Source organism: Scomber japonicus, chromosome 7 (genome assembly GCF_027409825.1).
Source record: "Scomber japonicus isolate fScoJap1 chromosome 7, fScoJap1.pri, whole genome shotgun sequence".
Taxonomy (NCBI): Eukaryota; Metazoa; Chordata; class Actinopteri; order Scombriformes; family Scombridae; genus Scomber; species Scomber japonicus.
In genome coordinates, this window is record NC_070584.1 from 14987897 (window position 1) to 15009161 (window position 21265).

At 41.8% G+C, this 21265-nt stretch overlaps 1 protein-coding gene across 1 annotated transcript in view; it reads left to right on the forward strand.

Annotated features, from left to right (window-relative positions):
- cpamd8 (C3 and PZP like alpha-2-macroglobulin domain containing 8) overlaps window positions 1-21108 on the forward strand; it is a 40687-nt gene extending 19579 nt beyond the window's left edge. Inside the window, exons 28-44 of the mRNA XM_053321977.1 lie at window positions 817-898; window positions 4529-4685; window positions 5252-5326; window positions 6616-6781; window positions 7351-7437; window positions 7642-7778; window positions 7878-8033; window positions 8760-8822; window positions 10329-10579; window positions 10690-10777; window positions 13611-13685; window positions 13900-14005; window positions 14225-14335; window positions 14414-14626; window positions 17070-17144; window positions 19335-19536; window positions 20015-21108. Of these exons, the coding sequence (XP_053177952.1) occupies window positions 817-898; window positions 4529-4685; window positions 5252-5326; window positions 6616-6781; window positions 7351-7437; window positions 7642-7778; window positions 7878-8033; window positions 8760-8822; window positions 10329-10579; window positions 10690-10777; window positions 13611-13685; window positions 13900-14005; window positions 14225-14335; window positions 14414-14626; window positions 17070-17144; window positions 19335-19536; window position 20015 (2045 nt within the window). The 3' untranslated portion in view covers window positions 20016-21108. The remainder of the gene's footprint in view (window positions 1-816; window positions 899-4528; window positions 4686-5251; window positions 5327-6615; window positions 6782-7350; window positions 7438-7641; window positions 7779-7877; window positions 8034-8759; window positions 8823-10328; window positions 10580-10689; window positions 10778-13610; window positions 13686-13899; window positions 14006-14224; window positions 14336-14413; window positions 14627-17069; window positions 17145-19334; window positions 19537-20014) is intronic.
- The last annotated feature ends 157 nt before the right edge of the window (window positions 21109-21265 follow it).

The following is a 21265-nucleotide window of genomic DNA, read 5'->3' on the forward strand; positions in this document are numbered from 1 at the left end:
CCTTGAGCTGGCAGAAATGACTGTGCCAAAAAAGAATAAGCCAAAACACACATGTAGCATTCTTGCACCAGTTTATGATGGAGAGGCTCAAAGGACTTGTGTAGTGGTATTTTTCACAAATAAGTTCATCCTTCAGCACCACATTCCTTATAAAGTAGCAGAGGTTTTACAACATTAAAAGTGGGAATTCTGCTGCTGGGTTGAATAAAGTCCAGAAACAAAAGTATTATGATTTCCATATTAACCAAATGTCGGATTTTTATGAACAAAATAAGTGGCTTGTGTTGGAATTGACCAGCATGGAGAACCTTAATACCAAGCATACTTGGTATTATGTGCTATGTAGAAATAAGTTGGGTTATGTTCATCATGCTACACCTCATTTGCATGAAGCCCATAGTTCCTCTCTCTTCAACTTTCCACCTCGCACATTGTGCAGGGATAAAATATACCAAATGAAAGACAGAAAAGCATACCACATGGTAGTGCTGCCAAGGGTTACTTTCGCCAGAGACCACCTTGAAAATGTAGCCTAGACTCCAATCTTACCTTGCTGCTTCTGGTCTCCTCAGTCTGAACTAAGACTACTTGATGAAAGAAGAACTCTTAGTTACCACCCTGGCCATTTGTCAAACATTAAGTAAAATCTTCCTATTACCCCCCCCCCCCCCCACACACACACACACACACCCCAAATTATACATGCTTTTCTGAGTTCACCATAGGGTCTGTTTTCAAAAAATGATCTATTGTGATGGACAAAAAAAAATCAGTCAAGTATCCCCACCAACCCTCCCATTCTTTATTCTTATCCAGGCTATCAGAGACAACTGACCTACAAACGGCAGGATGGATCCTACAGTGCCTTCGGCGAAAGGGATTCCTCTGGCAGTATGTGGTAAGTCATTGTAGGTATAGCTGTTGAAGTTTACACAACCCATACCAGCCAATCTATGCTTAGCTGTGGCCACATTCTTCAGCTTTAACTAGGACATAGGTTGCTGGCCAAAGCAATGAAGGTTTTATCAGCATCTCAGTACGCTGTGCTCAAATTAATCCATTTCTCCTGGTGTGTTTAAATCACGGGTGAGTTTTTCCTCTGAGTGTTTATTTCATGTTTACACTCCCTGGGGGCAGGCAGGCAGACAGAACCATCTCATAATATTTATAAAACTGAAATCAATGCTCTCAATGGGGAGCTCCAGTGCTTGCATTTTGAGGCCCACGCACAATGTGCATACCTCTGGTTGATTTATGAGCTGAGGTGGATATTATGATATTTAATAGAGCTAACACTGTGAAACAGCAGGTAACATAAACAACAGAGAATCATAAACAAACTGCATAATTGGATCCCTGAGGTAGGCAAAGCTGTCAAGATTTATTTGCCGTTAATCAGGGTTCATATCCGTGGCACTGAGTGGACCCATGCTGCTTTGGCCCCACAGACGAGCTGTTAATACTACCATTGGAGACAGTGTTATAAGTTGTCTGGAGCCACTTCACCAAATGGCTCTCTAACTTTTTTTTGACATGGCCTAGAAAATCGAAGTGGTGCATGCTTCCTAATGACTCACTACCTGAGTGTAATTGGTAACATTAAACTGCCATGGAAACCTTGAATTCTTCCCCTGATGACTGCGAGAGGATATGAGGATGTAACAAGCAGCGGTTTTCCTTGAAGCCCGGGGCAACAAGTGTGGTTTGTGGGCACAACACAGATGGTGAACCTTCAGTAAACCTGTATCACACTTTATGAATCCATCAACAACATGCTTGCATCCAAAACAAGCTCAGCTTTTGTTTTACTTCCAGAGTTCATGAGTAGAGCAGTGCATTTATTGCCTGCTTAAAAGTACCCCGTAATGCAGTGTTAATGTATTCCAGCTTGTAAAAATGTATCTGAGTGGAAATAGACAGGATCTAATGAAAAGATTGGACATAATGATACAAGCTATAAGCTGCTGCAGTAGTAGTTTGCTGTGCAGTGCTGGCCACACACACAAACACATGCACAGGTATAAGTATACTTATGCAGGTATAAGTATACTTATGCAGACCTTTTGTTGACCAATTTAATTTCCTACATGCCTGACATCAAACATATTCTTAATTTCAACTTTCACCTTAATTCCAAACTCAAGGACTAAATTTGTTCTTTGATTTTGTAATATTTCTTTTAATCATGTCCCATTATTTTATGTGCAAGCCTCATGAGGTTTTTGCAGGGTGTGCACACACAACAAACAACCTAGCTCCCCATTTTCACTGTATTCCTCAGGCTTGCTTTTCTATACCCCCCTTTAAAGACCAGCTCAGGATGTAAGAGCATGAACCTCCACAGCAGCACCAAAGTGAGGGCTCAAGTATCTCTCAAACCTCGATAGAAAAGCAATTTTCGACTAAAGGAAGCCTTCAAGTCTCACGTACAGTATTTACTGACAAAGCTTAGGTCTCTGCTAAACTGAAAATTACTTTTAAGCACTTTTTTTTTCATCTTCTCTGACAGTTTCAGTCCTTGGCTGTACATGTTGAGGCTGGCATGGCATTTGTGTCTGCCCAAAAGGACTGATCTGACAGCGTTAGCAGGGTTGGGGGCCTGAATACCAGAGATTGAAAGAACTGATATCTGCTTCTGCATTAAGCTAGTGTCTATTTCCATTTCTGTACCGAACTGGCAACCCAAACTTTCTTTTTTAGACTATAGAGCCATTGTAGAGGTGTGTAGTTGTAAATAAAAAGTTTTGTTTTTTAAATAAAAAAAGCTATTTATGGTTTGTGTGTTCACCAAATATTAAGTCAGAAAGGTTTGTCACATAATTTGAAGAGGCAAGGAAACAGCAGCTTCAAAAACAAATTATTAGAATTGAAAATATAGCCACTTCCACCATGATAATAGAGAAACTGATCAGCCACAGCCAGACATATGCTAACATTTTACTGGTGCCTTGATTTAATTTCCCAAAATAGTTGCGATAGTAACAGCGGTATCACCTGATCCATCTTTTCAGCTTCAGTAGTCCCAAGGCAGCCAGTGAGCAAACCCCTTCATAGTAATATGCTGTCATAATCCAGTTTAATCTAAATGTAAGTGATAGACCTGTGGGTGCTTTCCAAAACAGCATACCATCAACTTCTCAACAGTGGAAGGCAAAGTCCAGCTCATAACATTCCCCCTTTAAGCTTGTCAACCGAGGCTTTATCATGGAGCACACCCATGTATTGTCTTTAAAAAAAAAATCCTTCAGATCTACCCTTTGAAGTACAGTGCTGGATAAGGGTAGCTCAAAAATGGGATTTGGGGGTGGGAAAAAAAAATAAAAGAGGGGGGGGAGAATCAGCAGTGGGTGACCCCAGCCAAGGGCCTAGTGGTGGAAATGAGCCTGTCGAGTGTTTCCTTCCTTCCACAAACTAAATCACATTTACACTTTCCAGTACCTTTCCCTGGGGCCAAACATTTAAAGCCTGTGACACAATATTACTTAACATTATAAAAATTCCAACAGGCTTGCGGCTTTATCCCTACTTTTGTCTCTGGGGAGAAATAACATCCAGCCAGGTTCCAACCAGGGAAGATTTAATGTTTTGCTTTATGAGAGCAGGGCTTTTTTTTTTTCCTACTCATCTCCCTTGGTGCTGTTTCTTGGATTGCGCTCTCACTTACGAGTTGCGTTGAGAAATCAGTGCACGACCTGTTTGTTTATTTCTCCATTTCCATCTTGTGTTTCTTTCTTTTTATGGTAAGCAGCTTGCCTCATCCTATAAGTCAGTTGTGGTCAGGGGGTGCTGTAATGGAATGTCTTGCTGTCACTGAGGAGATGTTAGCCAACGACTGCAGCTTTCGACCACTACCGGGAGGTCTGTTGTTTATGGATGAGTGTGTGTTTATTAGCTCAGCCGTGTCCCCCAGGGCTGACCTTGGCCTTTCTCCGTGGTTCCCCTGGTACTTCTCCACCACGGCCTACTAAAACCATGGCTCATAAACTTTCAGTTGCACTCCCAGGCCAGCCAGATTCACAACCTTCATCCCTGGGATCTGTGTTTGTATAAGTTGCGGAATGCTTTTGGGGAATCTCCGACTCGCATGCAGAAACACACTTGATTGGCCTGTGTGAGATTTCACATTCTCAAGAGCACAGCTGCCGCATCCTGTAGTGGTGATCAAACCCTGCCGCACCCATCTGCTCCCCTGCTCACTTCCTTTCTCTTTTCCATTTCATCAGATCCATCTATACATACCAGTCCTCTCTCCCTCTGTCCTTGACAAAAACATCCCCTCCATCTACCCTCCTCTCTATCAGCCCCCTCCTCCCTCTGTTGACAGATTGAAAGAGTGTGACTGGTTAGAAAACTTCACACTCAGCTGAAAAGTGGTTGCCTTCCAGCTCTTGTGAAGTTTGATAGTTAAGTATTTTTCAGGATTTGCCAGCACATGTTTTAAAGGATCTTTGATATCTTTTCTCTCTTATCTCCTTCCCCCAACCCATCTTTATCTCTCTCACCCCCTCCACTTCCATCTGTCCTCTAGGTTGACAGCATTTGTGCTGAAGTCCTTTGCTCAGTCTCGGGGTTTCATCTTCATTGACCCCGAGGAGCTTCGTGCTGCCAAATCCTGGCTCATCAAACATCAGCGAGATGATGGCTCCTTCCCTGCCATGGGGCGCATCCTGAACAAAGACCTGCAGGTAGGCCTGGGTCTGCATGGAGGTGGGGTTCAGGGAGTTCCTGCGCTTACAAAGCAGGATGAAATGTGAAAGCCACAATTTTTTTATGAAGTCCTGAAATACTATCCATCATGAAGAGAAGGGATTTTTTTTTTCATCCCTGATGTCATCAGGGTTATCTTGAGTTAGACTTCAAATATTTGACAGAACCTGTTATAAATCGAGTACACAGAATATGAAAGATGAAAACCTTTAACATGTATGAAGTTTAGGATCCAGTGTTATTGTTCAAGCTTGGATCATACAAAGAAGTAAAAGTCAAATTATTTTGGCCTCTGCTGCTTCAATTTTGACCATTCTTTTTAAAATCTGTCTCTCGTAAATCCCTCAACTTCATAGAAGTGAAATCCTTAATCACTCATGTGCCCCTTTAAACTTTATGAAACCAAATTCCTCTTTATAATTGTGTCCTCAGTGTGTTCGTGTGTCAGGTGAAAGCTGATTTGAAGATATTCATTTGGAATCTTACAAGATGGAGGTCTGTATCATGAAATTAAGTTAAAGCTAATGTTTGCTTTCATCTACAGGGAGGGATCCATGGGAAGATCTCACTCACTGCTTATGTGGTAGCAGCTCTCTTGGAGACAGGGATAACAACAGAGGTAAGCAGTCCAACAAAGCCAGTGCAGTGCCGCTCCATTGCAGACACTACTTAGTGCTTATCTAAACTGTTTTAATGTCACCTACACTTGATGCAGTGGTTTAAAAATTGGTTCATAATTTCAGTGGGTTAAAAGGAGTGAGTCTTTTAATCATCAAGAGCAACATGTAGTGCACTACCCATCCCACTTGAACCAATTACTCCTGTAGCCCATCCTCCCAGCCTGAGTCGTGTGTGAACGTATTGCTGCATTCCTGATAGTTGTGAAGATGGATGTGCTGGCAGTCAGCCTACTCATATTTGTTATGCCCCAGTGCTGCTAATCTAATCACGTTTTGGACTACATCATAAGATTCAGGCTGACGTGCAGAGACAATTGAGTCCTGTGAAAGACACCTTGGTTGCATTCCTCTCTCTCTCCTTTCTACCTTTCGCATTGGCACTCTACTTTTCTCTCTGTTTTAGACTTCTTCACTCTCTCACTCTTCAATAATTAAAAATCATATGTACTGTTCAATCACTAAAAGACATGATAAAATGACAAGAAGGAATTCTGCTGAGATTGTCGTCATCATTATGAAAACCTCTTAACCTCAGATTGTTTTTGTCTTTGCTCTCAAATTGTCCACATAGTTGACTCTTTATTTAGCATCTCCTCTCTCTGGCTCCTCTCCATCCATCTGTCTCCTCCTTTCGTCTGCTATCTATCCCAAAGGGCTTCTTCTCAGAATCTGTCCTTTTACAGCTGATAAAAACCGAAAAGGTATCCTTCACATCAAAGCAGACACTCCATCCCCCTTCCAATTTCACTTAATTAAAAGATGACTGCAGCAATTACAGTGAGTGGCTCTGGAGGCCTATCATCTCATGGATGAGAGGGGAAGGTCACATCTGCATGAGATGAAAGTCTACTCTCAACTTTTTAATGGCCAAAATGAATGTTTATTCAATAACTGCATGCAAGCAGAGGAGATGGTTGTGAGCGTGGATGGGGACAGAGCAACCTCTAAAATATAATATAGATGGTGAGAATGGCAGTGATATGTGTGTGTGTTAGGAAAGGGTTGCCAAAGGTCATGTAAGAGGCATATCTGATGATCCCAGTGGGTAAAGTTGGTTGCCAAAGCTAGAAAGTAATATAGATAGTCAGTCCTAGTTCAATATTGTAAACAACACTCCCAAAACAAGAATTCCACTGTTGAAAAGTCCACTTCTGCAATGTTTTAAGCTTTCGATCATTATCATTGTCACATATTCCTTTGTTTTTGTATAATGTGCTACCTGGTCCAGGAAGAGAAGGTGGCAGTGGCCAAAGCCAAGGATTTCCTGGAGAGTAACACCTACTCTGCCGATGACCCTTACACCACAGCCCTGTCTGCATACGCCTTGGCTCTACTACGCAGTCCTTATGCCCCGCTTGCCCTGCGCCGCCTCAACCACATGGCCATCACACAAGGTACTCATCACTGTGAGATTAACTACTAATGACTGGAAGCTCATTCATTGTCCCTAGATCTTATTAACCTGGGAAACAAATGTATGAACAGGTGACAAGCAACAACTCACTGTTGGATGGAGGTGTGTTCTGTAATAAGACAATCACAGTGAGAATATATATTAATAATGTATTAATACACAGCTTGTTTCTTTGGTTACATTTTTGAAGCAGCACAAGACCAATTGTGAAAGAAGCTTCTTTGGTCCTCAGCTGTGGTTCAGTCCACTCCTCCCTTTTCCCTTTTCCCTTTCAGTTTGTTATCTTTATGTTGGTTTCCTTTGGCCATTTCCCTCTCTTCCTCTTGACGTTAAAATTCTGCAAGTTCTGGCAGATTTGTCTGACTTTGGAGGAAGTTGGAGGACAATTGATCACAATTATTTTAGTTGCCAAGCACAATAAAGGCACAGAACTCAGTTGCATGGTTGTTGAAAGATGCTGAAAATTAAAATGTTATTTCAGTGATTCATATGATACAGGATGCCCTCTCCCCCCTCTCTGTATTTATCTCACTTTGTTTGTCTCTGCAGATGGACTCACCCACTGGAGCCTGACCGGCAGTACTATGACAGATGAGGACACTTTCATGGGCTTCAGTGATGGCCTCTCTCAGTCAGGTACACTGAATAGTTACTAGAATTTAGTATGTACCGTCTATTGGAAAAAAGTACATAAAGTACAAGTCTGTTACCCTATTATACTTGTTACAAAGAGGCCTGTGTAAAAATGAATAGTAAAACTCTGTTCCTCCTGTCATCCTGGTACACATTTCTCCAAATAAAACTCAGAAACCAAGTAAGAATCCTGATGTTTGTTCACAGTGGTGTCAGCAGAGGTGGAGATGACAGCCTATGGCCTTCTAACTTACACCCTCCTTGGCGATGTGGCGTCTGCCCTGCCTGTGGTCAAATGGCTCTCCCAGCAGAGGAATGCCCTGGGTGGCTTCTCTTCCACACAGGTAGCCCCTTTTTCTTGGCTTCTCTTTCCTTTTGGATCACATACAGTACATGCAGCAGCATCAGTATAAACTTGACTTTTCTTAAAACTCTCGTACCAGGACACATGTGTAGCTCTGCAAGCTCTATCAGAGTACGCCATCCTGTCCTATGTTGGAGGGGTCAACCTCACCATCTCACTGGCCTCCACCAACCTCGACTTCCAGGAGACATTTGAGCTCAACAGGGACAATAAGAAACTCCTTCAGAGCGCCAAGGTAAACACATCCATTGTTTTGCTTTTGTTTTTTATTAAGGGTACTTCATTTGTGTGTGCAGATGAGACATAATCCATGTGTTTAATATATAAAGAAGTGGAACTGTGATATTAAAAATGACAGCTTGTTAAATGCTTTTGAGCACTTCAGAGGGGTCATTTCACTCAAGAGGAACTGCACTTTAATGCAATTTAGTAATGTTTCCCTCTTAATTACAGTGACTGATGAGTGTGTATTTACCAGAGCCACACTCTGGCATTCAACATTAATCTCTGTTTCCATGTCCGGCTGTTTAGTAGCCAAAATACACTGCCAAACCAAACCCAGCTTAAATGGGCTGGATTTCCCAAAAGCACCTTGTTGGTCTGTCTGATTTAAGAACTGTGCTTTATGGGCCTATTTGCCCACACATTACAAACTTTACAGTGTGGGCATGAACTACCTCGGTCAGGGCACTGTGGTGTGAGGTCAGCCAGAGCAGTTCAGGTGAGAGTGCAGTACATCCTCTCTGCCGGGCATGTTCTTCTGCTGAGATTAGTGGTGTCAGCTTAATTGGGGGCAATTAAGGCCTGCTGGTTAGTAGCCAGGGAACCACTAGTGGCAGTGCAGCAGCCTACAGCATTCATTCACTTGATAAATGACTCATTCACCTCTCCCTGCCCCCTCTGACTCTCTTTGTTTCTCCTCTTTCTTCTCTATTTCTGTCTCTCTCTCTCTCTCTTTCAGATTCCCAGTATCCCCACAGGCCTTTTCGTCAGCGCTAAAGGAGAAGGCTGCTGTCTTATGCAGGTATTGTAGTGCAACACACACAAGCTCACACACACACACAGACACGTTTGCAGTCTTGAACATTGCCCAAAAAGGAACTGTAATGCTGCGCTTACTTCATCGGCTCACAGCAAGAATTTGCCGGCAGGGGAGAGTCAGTTGCTGTCGCCCCGTAATGCCCAAATTTCTCCCTGTAAATTGGAGTAATCTGGTAGAGTTTAGCCAATTGTTTTGTTATGTGTTGATCATTCCTGTTGATTCTTGTGGTCCCCTGGACAGGGTGCTGTTTACGTCCTACCTTGTCACGGACAAACAAAAGCCCCTTTCATAAACAATAGGAGTCAATTTTTTTTTCTTTGCTGGATGATGATCTGTCTTCACTTCTTATCACCCATGTTTAAAAGTTTGTCCACATGAAAACCAAACAACGTATACATGATAACGCATATGTAATCAAAGATGTTTACAATCCCATTTTTGGAAACATGCATGTGCATGAGACAGAGCCAGCTACAGCAGTGGATGTTGTGTTCTTCTGTGCAATGCCTAAAACGTCTTCCAACTTGTTCTCCTCAGTGAGTTTCTCACACACAAACACACAATTTCTTTCTTCAGACCTCTCTCTACTTTCCCTCTCTCCCCTCTTTCCCTCCATCCACACCTCTCTGTGCGTCAACACACCCCTCTGACAGCCCCTCGGGGCAGCAGCACCTGGGCTCTAATGAAATACAAGAGCGGGGCAATCAAAGAGACCAGCCTGTGTGTATGTTTGTAGACATACTGTATGTGATGAGTATATATCCTGTGCCTAAGGATTATCATTTAGTAGCTTTGCAAAGGTCTCAAATCAGACTGGATGATTTATTCAGAAGGTGTACAGTTCTGGGAATAATAATCTTCTGTGAAATTAAAAAGCACATCAAAGCAGTGAGTTGTCCTGAGGGTGAAATAGTAGTCTGCTGAATGCATGTCTTGTGTCCAGTGAATATGATTTGTGGTTTATGCTTCAAAAGTTTTTTTTTCTTTATTTTCCTGAATTTCTAGTCCGGAGGTCCTTAACGTTTGCATTCTAAGTAGTTTGTTGCCAGTCCTTGGTGCCAAAACTTATGTTTTTCACAGTTGTCAACATTTTATATATTCATTTTTTCATAGAAAAAATGATTTATTCATTTTTATTCATATTTATTTTATAGATTGCTGCCTCACATACCAAACATTTGGCAAACAAATTAAGATTTGCTCTGAGAGCAGGCATTATGACAAACTGTCAGCTGATATGACATATAATATGTGTTATTGGTCATATCCACCGTATCCCAAATTGGGAATACCACTTCAGGGCTTAATGTCCTAATCACAAAGGGAAATATTTAGTTAGAAAGAACTACCAAGACAGTGAAAGGAAAGGTGAATTTAGCAGGCATTGAAAACCAGCAGGCAAAAACCTCACCGTCTTTGTTTCGTTTTTCCTGTGGAAAAATCCTGCTTTCAAACACACTTTAACCACTTCTCTCTGTGTGCCTGTAGATTGATGTTTCGTATAACGTACCTGACCCAGTATCCAAGCCAGCCTTTCAGCTCAAGGTGGACCTGAAAGAGCCTTTTCAGGAACGACACCTACAGACCCCCTCCTCCCGTCATCCTACTTCGCGCTCCCGGAGCCGTGCCGACAACCGCTCTGAGCTCAACCGGAAGCGGCGGGCACCCATCGACGATGATGACCCAGCAGCCCACCAGGACAAAATGGACTTCCACATCTCCTTAGAAGTTTGTGCTAGGTAGAATGCACACACTGTGCACAAGTACAGAAACTGACCATACACATATGCACAGCTCTGCTGCTACAGCTCGTACCCCAAAACCTCATCCTGACTAACTCTCTGTCTAGGTGGCTGCATTCAGGCTCATCAAACATGGCTGTCATAGAAGTTCCCATGATTTCTGGTTTCCGAGCAGATGTGGAAAGTCTAGAGCGGGTATGTAATTACATTAACACACATACACACACACACACACACTTTATCAAAGGTTTTGAGACTGGACATCATCCTGAACATACACAGATCCAGCGACACCCATCATTGTTGTTCCTAGTGGCTCACAGATAGATAGGCAAGTAAGTGGCCAAACTGAAAGGCAGGTAGAAAGAGACAGATGCGTCCACATCTGGAGGCCATTTGACAAAAAACAGTATGTCATGGAATTTATCCTCCTCCTGTTTCATTTGCAGACTCCTTTGAAAACACCAAACCCATATGTATACATTCACACCCACACGATGCATCCCTGAGCTTACTCACATAAACAAACACACATATTGGATATGGATATTATTCTTGCAGTACACCTGGAGGTGTTTTGATGTAAGTATTTGTCAGAGCAGGAAACTGTTGAGTGTTTACCTGACATTCTCAACATTGTTAGAAGTTGTGTGGGACAACAGGAAAAACATTTCCTCTGTGATGCTCCAGGAGACTTCGCTTCCTTAAAATGGGGACAAGGCCTTCTAAGTGCTGGGTGTTACACACATGTGGAATCTGCACATGTTTGTACTTTAGCAGTCAGGGGAGTGGTCATTAAGGTGAGGGTCTTTTTATGGTGTTTTTTTTTTAGGTATGATAAGAAAAAGAACAGCCAGTTCAGGCCATGTAGAGTTACAATGTCTCGGGGGAATAGGCCACTGGGCCTCTCTAGGTCTGCAAGTCTAAACACACACACGCACACACACACACACACACACACACACACACACACACACACACACACACACACACACCTCCTTATGCCATGTGGGGTTAAGACATTAAAGAAAACTTTTGTAAAGTACACAATGGGCCGACTTATATTGTTTGAAGAACTGAAGAACTGCATCATAGGAGTAACTGGGGTAGGATGGATGGGTCAGTTGAGGAAGGGTTTTACTGATGGAAAGAGAGAGAAAGTGGAGGGAAATATAAGGGCTAGATACAGGTCAGCCCCCCAGCCACCCATCATAAGTTTGTCCCTCATTACTAGACAGTTATAGGGCCTTAGTCTGCAGGCTTCCATCCCTAAAAGAGCCACCTCTGTGGATACCTGTGGAGATGTTAAACATGCACACACATATATGCACATATATACCACAGGGTATGTGTCATTTGAGGCTGACCCGAGTTGTAGTGGCTAACAAGCTCAGTTTACACCCCTGCTGGCCTCCCTTGGAGTTTTACTGCTGCCTGCCCGACTGCCACTTACATTCCTCAATTTATGGTGGCAAGCTTGGCTTCTACAGTCATGTCTAGTTGCTTGCATGGATGCTGTAGTCATGAATGATTAGTCCAGTGACTGACTGGGAGCTACCACAGCCATGGCATCTTATCACCCAATATAATGAGTTTTGTTTAACGACCCAGAACACACCGTGGGTATAATATTTAAGCTATGGGAATTCATTGGCAATTTCTTGTTACTAGATAGACAAACAATACTGTCGTAAACAGAGACCAATTGTATAGTGTGTGTGTGTGTGTGTGTGTGTGTGTGTGTGTGTGTGTGTGTGTGTGTGTGTGTGTGTGTGTGTGTGTGTGTGTGTGTGTGTGTGTGTGCGTGTGTGTGAGAAAGAGAGAGAGAGAGAGAGAGAGAGAGAGAGAGAGAGACAGAGTGCTGTGCATGTGTGTGTCTCGGTGGCGCCAGCTCAGGCTGAGCACCTCATAAACCCCTGCTGTCCAAAGGCTGCCACCTTTGACAGAATAAAAAATCCCCCTGTGGGGGGAATTAACTCCACTGGCTTTCTATGCACACACACTCGGATTTGCAGTAAACAGCTTCCTCGTTACTCATTCATACACTCTCATATTTACTAGATATGGTCATGCTGGTCTGACCCAGCTATACATTTGTGTATGTGGTTCACAATACCAGGTACACACTAAATAGAAAACACTGGGCAGGTGATCCCAGAGTAAAACCATGATGCCTTGTGGATTTCAACTATTATAGTCCCAGCCCTTGATTAGTGACCAATACATTTTCCACCCCAGCTGTCACGTCATGCTGGAGTGCATATGGTTTACATTCCTGTTGTGGCCCACAGAGAAAATGCAGACCAGGTGGACTTTGACTGCTGAGTGGTATGGGTACTGTACAACATAATGCATTTTAATATACTTGAAGTGTACATGTACACAATGGGGATTAAGGATTTATGACAGCAGAGATCCTGGAATGTGCAAAGTGGGATTTCCTCATGGTTTCTTGGAGCATTTGGACATGTTAATTAGGGTTATCTTGAGTCTTGGATTAACATAACCCAGTGTTTTTGTTTAACACTTTATATTTAATCTGTAAATATTAAACCTTTTATTGGCATGACACGGAGCTGTCCAGTCCACTGTGGTGCTGATTACTAATCATGTCCATGTCAGCAGCTACCACTTATGTCCATTTATGCTATTTGGAATCAAATGTACAGCCAGCTGTAGTCACCACCAGCCAGAATGTGCATTTTATTCTATAGATATATGACACATGTAATGCATGAGGGAGAGGTAAGGGTGAGTTTCTTATTGTTTTTTTATGAATAGATTGTTGCTTGTTTAATTGTTAGTATACTAAATGAAATGTTGGCATGTAACTTTGAGCTGGTTTATAACATCACAAAATCACAAAAATGTTACCCACCTTAAACAACAACACACACAACAGAATTTCTAAACAATTTCCAGGACTAAGCAAGATCTAACGTTTTAAGGCTACAAAGCAGAATTTCCTAAATCCAGTTGTGGTTGTTTGTTTTCTGTGTTGCCTGATTTATTGTGTCTTCCTCAACAGCTGCTGATGGACAAGAGAGTGGGTTTGAAGAGATACGAGCTAAATGGGAGAAAAGTGTTATTCTACTTTGATGAGGTGAGTTAAATCTAAATTCATGATTTAGTCATCTTTAAAATCATGATTTATGCGTAATGATGTTGGATGAGGACAGTGTTCCTCATCAGTGTTTGCAGAAGGTTGGGGAGAAATGTGTGTGTGTGTGTGTGTGTGTGTATGTTTGCATTTTTCCATCTGTCTCCAACTGCATGTTTCCTGTAAGTGTTTTTCTGTGTTTGTCACCCCATCTCAGATCCCCAGCCAGTGTATGACGTGTGTGGCCTTCCAAGCTGTCAGGGAATACATTGTGGGCAAGACAGCACCTGTTCCGGTCAAGATCTATGACTACTATGAACCAGGTGTGCCTATGATGAATATTTTAAGTACTGCTCTTTAAAAAGTTGCAGAGCATGAAAACCGTCTGTCTAACTCACCTTGATTTATGAAGTGGCTTTTTTTTTTTTTCTTTTTGTGGAAATTGGAATTTTTCTAGTTTATGAGTCAGTTATGGTGAGCATCATCATTGTTTTGTGTGTATGGATGTGTGAATGTGCTGGTGTGGGTCTGTGCTTATGCAGCCTTCGAGGCCACTCGGTTCTACAACGTGAGCGAGAGCAGTCCACTGGCACGGGAGCTGTGTGATGGACCCACTTGCAACGAGGTGGAGAGTTCAACCAATCAGTGGATAGGTGAGATGTATGCTATGTCCTTTATCATTCACTTACACCTGACTTCCAACAGTCTCTGACAAAGAAATGATTCTGCAGGTTTTGTGCAGGCGAGCCAGTGCAACAATGTGTTTGGCTGTCTGGAGGAGGAGCAGTTTGAGCGTTGCACTTGCTACAGGGATTGCGGTTACGATGGGGAGCCGGTTTGTGGATCAGATGGGCAGCTCTACCAGAACCAGTGTCAGATGGAGGTGTTTGCCTGTCGAAACGGGACACGCATCAAGCAAGTTCCATTGTCCCAGTGTCCAAAAAGTAAGAAACTCTCACACATTAGTTGATACTTAGTTCAGAGGTCTGGGACTGCTGCCTCACAGCAGTCCATAATTATCTCGTGCTGATGCTTACACACTACTCCAGCCTGGTTCCAGACCTTTGAATGTCCAACCACATGTCAGATTTGTCCAGCGATTTATGTAAGGTCCCTTTGATGACTGTTTCCTCCAGCTTTACAAACAGTCAACCAATCCGTTTAGTAGTTTAGTAGGCAGGATTAAGAATTGTGATATTATCTTTCAAGATAGATAGCTGACCACCTATCTACCGTAGAAAAATAGTGGGAAAAAATGTTGTAGGTCCACGTACATGAATCAACAAACAGAAATAACAACTTGACATGTGTCTTTCAATGTGTAAAGGTATAAAAGGTATAAAATCAGTCCCTCCAGCATTAGGAGCGTTTTTTTTTTTTGCAATTTGCAATTTGCAAACATTTCTGTGACTTTTCTTTGGGTTTTTGTTTGTTTGTTTGTTTTTATTTGGCTATGTTTAAGATAGAACTGCAGGAAATTGAGAAAATGGTGGTGGTGTGTCTACACTGTCATTTAAAACATTTGAGAATTGTTTTGCACAGTCTTTTGCAGTTACTTTCATTGGCTTCACTTTCATCATGTAATTTCACTTGAATGTGTGATGCAATGATGTTTCTTGTTGGTTGTTCTGATTAGACTGATGCAGAAAGTAGGTAGCCTTAGCAATTGGAAGTCTAATTCTCATGATAAGACCAAATATCCCATGCCTTATTTTTTTCCCACCTGCAATCTGCTAAATCCTGCCTCTATTCTGCCTCTGATTGGCTAATACTTCTCTGTCCCTTTGTTGCTTAGGTTGATAAGGTCTAACCATGAGAAGTGAGATAGTTGGGGTAAGAGTATCAAGGTCAGAGCCAATCAGAGGCAGGGTAGGGGCGGGTGTTAACAGAATGTGGGTGGGGAAAAAGATAATGCATTTCCCATAAATCCTGTCACTTCCTGTTTTGCCAGGTTTTTTTTTCGGTCAACAGGCTTGTTGTATAAGAAGAGAGGTTGAAGAGACTAGGTGACTGTAAATGAGCATGTTTTGTTTAAAAAGGCTTATATTGTGCTGTAATGACCTCAGCCGAACTCCTGTGAATTCAACCCGGTCTCACACAATATCAATACAAAATGGAGGATATTGATGGACGTTTTCGCAATTGTCTTTCATTCTCATTGAAACATATACACATTAAATTCATGGTGACATATTGATATCAGAATATTCTTAATAGTACCTTTTAATGCAGAGAAATTGTTGGAAGTCCCCGCAAGTATTGCAGATCGGTAGAATTCACAGTACCATAATAATTGTGATTCAAAGATCGCAATTTCCTGGAAGGACTGATAAAATGTCAGGTTATAGTGAAATGAAATCAGGCTAACACTACTGGAAATAGATGGAAATAATTACATAGATGTGGAACAGCTCAAATCTGACACCGCTGTTTATCAAGTCCAGCATTAGTTTAGTGTAAGTTAAAAAAATTCAGAGCAGGGAATAGCTGGCAGGACTTTCTATTGAAGCTAGAGTAAACTGTACAACATTGACAGCATATGCTTGAACCTTTCTTCCATATACAGGAAACAAGTGTATGTGCTGTAACTTTGTGTGTAATTGTCCAATGGACGTGTCTGTCTGTTTGCTAACATCTCCAAGTGTGTCTATGCTCATTTATGTGTGCCATGATCTGAGCTATGGAAACAGCTGTTCAGGTGTTGAACTGATTACTGGATAAGTTTTTTGAGGAGAGCTACCCTGACGCAACCCCCCCCCACCCACCCCCGCCACCACCCTCTCTCACTCTCTGCTGTATTACAGGGCTCTCTCCAAATGACAGAGTGCTTTTGTCCAGCCCTTTGAAATCCTTGTCACATTCCTTTCCGACGCACAGCCCAACAACAAAGGAGCCTTCATGTTCTGGAGCAGATTGGGAAAAGGCATAGACAAAACTTTGGTGGGAAAAGACCTCACTTTGTGCCAAGTGGGTTCATGCTGTAGATTATCAAAAGGATTGCATTTTTGTTTAGAGCTCAGCTCCCTGACCTTGTTTGTTTGTGTATGGTTGTGTGGGGACATCCATGCCACCATTTCCCCATTCTGAAAAGGAAAAAGATACAATTTGTTTCCACACATGGCCCCCCTGGCCCTGGTTTGGCCCCTGCTATTTTTAGAAAGATTTTAATGCAGGCCTCAGCTAAGACTCAGCGTACATCATTATTTTGCCAAGAAGTGTTGCTCAGTGGGGTGGATAATGCTTCTGGGCAGTATTTAGATTATGCAACACTGAAACTCTTGAATCCATGATTAGTTTTTAGGTGCTGTGGTGGCCACATAAATGCCAATAATCTAACGTGTGTGTGTGTGTGTGTGTATGTGTGTTTGTTTGTGTTTGTATTTCCAGTGGAGACCACGGTGGAGGACAGGCAACGAATAGCGAGCCAGGAAACTGAGCAGCCCTCAGTGCCTGTACACACAGGTAATTTGGTCTACCACACCTTACCTCCCATCTCCTATGTACATTCTCACCTCTCTCTGTCTCTCCACTTTCCCTCCATCTCCCCACTAAGGCCAGCTGAACCCACCAGGCAAGGCAGGAACTATCTGTATTTCCTGCATACATTTTTATTTATTTATTTGATTCAAATTTTACGTTGCCTCATTAACATCTGGTTAGAGATAGCAGATGAAAATGACCTTAGCATGCTTTTTTCCCGTTAATTCATGAGCATTATCACAGTCAAATAAATAAATAGAATTAAATATACAATAGCTTTTATCTTATCAGCAACATGTGATGTCCACTGTCTCAATGCTGCATTTCTAGTCATCTGGTTCTGCATCCAAGTTAAGTCAATCTGGGCATGTGTGTCAGCTAAATGTGTGTGAGTCAAATTTGAGGCATATTGTCACCTGATACATGCAAGTAACTGTTATGTTGTGTATATACATTTACATGTTATAATTTTGTGTGTGTGTGTGTGTGTGTGTGTGTGTGTGCGTGCATGCGTGCATGAATGTGAGTGTGTGTGGAGGGGGAATGGGAGTTTACAGATTTACAGAGTGAGAGACAAAGAAATGAAAGAGAGTGGGGGGGGGGCGAAACTGAGAGAAGAAAGGGGAGAAAGCTAGTGAAAGAGGGATGAATGGGAGACAAGATGAAAGAGAAAGAAGAGCAGAGAGAAAGGATGAGAGGAGGAAAGTAGAAGTGTAGGTGTGGTGTGTGGCACCACATTCCCCTGGCACCACATCATGTCTACGATCGTTGCGATAAATAGGAGGATAGGTTTCACACTGCCGGCTTGATTGTTGCTCTGCCATGAGCTTAGATCAGCTGCCACTTCCAGAGAGGCAGCCAGAGAATTCTTGATAGGATGTTTGGCCGTGTGTGGAGGGAGGATGTAGCTGTGTTACATTTGGCAATGAAAACAAAAAAGGCGCTGCAGTCATTCACAAGTTGCAGGAGAGGGTGTGCATGGATTTCATGTGGTAATGTGTGAGCTGTTGCAGATTAAATGCATTAAGGTCTACCTATATATATGTTTGAGTTGTGTGTGTGTGTGTGTGTGTGTGTGTGTGTGTGTGTGTGTATGTGTGTATGTGTGTGTGTGTGTGTGTGTGTGTGTGTGTGATGTGGCACAGCCTGCGCTGACTTGTCTCTCAGCCTGCAGCTCCCAGTAGCTACAGCTCACAAAGCTGCTCTCAGTCAAAGGTCTCCTTAGTACAAAAGCTAACGCTTCACACTTACCACAGGAATGCTGTTATGCACTCACACACACACACACATACACACACACACACATATATAACTATATATGCACACACACATACGCATATTGCATGCTCACACAGGCAAACACACCTACAAAGATACACACACTCACCTACAATATGATAACCCTCGGGTGATTAGATTGAATAAGTACTGTAAAAACACTGTCATTGTAAACCATTAGAATGTTGACGACATGCCCGCTAAGTGCACTGAGAGTGTAATAGGTGAAGGCGGGTTGTGCCAAGGAACTGACACTTTCCACTGGAACAGTGGAGGAAGCTGAAGCTCTGGAATTAGCTTCCCTGTGCAGACTTGTCTTATTAGTGAACTTGTACCAGAGGACAACATATAATGGATACAAAGACTTGCAGGTTTCATTTAGGTTGACATTTTATTTTTCAGGAATTTAATGTATGTATTATTTGCATATAGTCTGCTGTAATATTTTAATTTCCCTCTCAAACGATAAACTGTTTGCAAATGATTTGCGTGTTGTGTGTGTGTTTAGACATCATGGTAAAGTCCATTGTGTACTGCAAACTTTAAAGAAGCATAATCTGATTGTAGGGGACTTATATAAGGTGCTTATATACAATGAACATCTAATAAAGCTATACCATCTTCTAAAAAAAGTGATTTTGAAGCAGCATGCTATATGAGAATGCAACATTTTAAGCAGGGAGGGACACCTACTGTCAGTGATGGGGTATTGCTGCTGAAGAGTGTGAGATACACAAGCCATTAATATCTCGATGAACACTTTAATCTTCAGCAATGGAATCAAGAATATTTCATTGTATATCAGATATGGTGATCTACCATTGAAGGGTTAATTCATCAACCTTTGGTTAAATGCAACTGATTGTTTTTTCACCCCTTCCCTGATCTCTCCAGGTGAAGAGGAGCAGGGGTCGATGGCAGAGGTGTCCTACTACTCCTATGAATATGACCCGGACACCGAGCCCTTCCTTGCTGATGCAGAGGGAGGGGACCATTTTGACCTTCCTGAAGGCGGGGAGGGTGTAGAGCAAAAGTTACTCCTGCCAGCAGATACCCAGCTACCCACACTGGACACAAGGAACAGCCCTGAGCGATGGTACGAGCTATATGTGTTTCTTATTGTCAAAACATTTCATAAAAAGACCAAAACCAATGTTTGTCCGCTTACCTCATCTGTAGCACTCAGCCTCAAGCTCATTTGTTTCTCCTGATGACATACATTTGTGTTTGTTTCATATTGTAGAAAGACTAAGGAATATAGTATAACTGCCAGACATTGTAATTATTAGCAAAAATTGCTCGAAACAGGAGTAAATACATTTGTTAGGGACTTTTTTCAAATGCAAATGAATATATATTTGGTTTTCTTGTGAGTATTGAGGATGATGAAGGAATGAAGGAACTAATAAGCTATATCAGGCTTTAAAAGCATTTATGGGTCAGTCTTTTGTAAGTATGACATTTTGTTCCTATGAATGAAATGAACAGGATTGTTTCTTCACAGGTCTTGATATTGTTCAGTGTCCAAGATGCTCTTACAACAAAAATGTGTCCTGTTTTTCTGTCATCCACAGAAACGCCCACAGAGTGAAGCCATACCCACCTCCAAATTGTACATTATTTGTGAATATGCTAGTGAATGGAAAGAGAAGAGAGACTTGGGACTTTCTCAGCCTGAAAGGAAGAGACGGTGGAGTCAGGAGAATGAGAGTGTGACTTTGTGTGAGACTGTATGTGTTTTAGGTGTTAGATTGTTATGAATGGAAACAAGTCAGTGTGGTTGCTTTCATAAGTGTGTGTGTGTGTGTGTGTGTGTCTGTGTCTGATTCAATGTATGACTGTGTATGAGTGTCCTCCAGACTTCCATTTTTCTTCCTCCAGACTCCTAGTCACCAATAGGCACCATAGCGTCTTTGTTATTCACTGTACTGCCTTTATAATCACTAGAAGAAATAATCAAGTATTTATGTTTGTAATTACACCTGACTTTAAGCAAAATATTTTGTTATATTTTCTATCTGTGGTATTTATTTGTAGCTAGAGGTCATATCATTTTTATTTTGTTGTCATTGCCCGCCCATACAGTCTACTTTTTGCCCTGTTACGTTGTGATTCTTTCAGTTCAAAGAAAAGATTTGCGCTGTCAGAGGCTTTTTTTTTTGTCTTTCATAGCAAGCTTTAACCCAATTACTGAAATGTTTGATGAAATTCCTGTACTGGTATCCTGCTGGAAAAAGACATATGCTACCCATATGCTTTACAGAAACATAAGCTGAAATGTTTTTCATTTTTAAGATTTTCTTGGCTTTTTGCCTTTATTAGACAGCACAGTAGAGATTGACAGGAAACATAAGGAGAGAGAGAGAGAAGGGAACTGACATGCAACGAAGGTCCCTGGCGGACTTGAACCATGAATTTCACAGTTACTTCATATAAGATATGCATCTTAGATCACTGGTTCACCAGGACGCCCCCAGCTCAATTTTTTTTTCACCAAGATACCAACATCTACTCTCAAGTCCACCTTTCACCATACCTACCTTGAGATTTGATTGTACAGTTCATAAGCTATTTTGTTTATGTTAAATTTTGATTCTTGAAGCAATCACCTTAAAAAAAATCAAGAATGAAGTTTTGGATTTCTGTAAATGTACCAAATTTGATTAAATGTAGCCCATATTCATATCAAATATTGTGCTTTTTAAACAAACGAGAATAAAATTTGTATACAATCCAGGGTTTTGGTTTTGGTTATGTTTACACACTCAAGTGTTGATGCAGAACTCATGTATTTAATCAGGTTGCCCAGGTTTAATCTTCTTCCT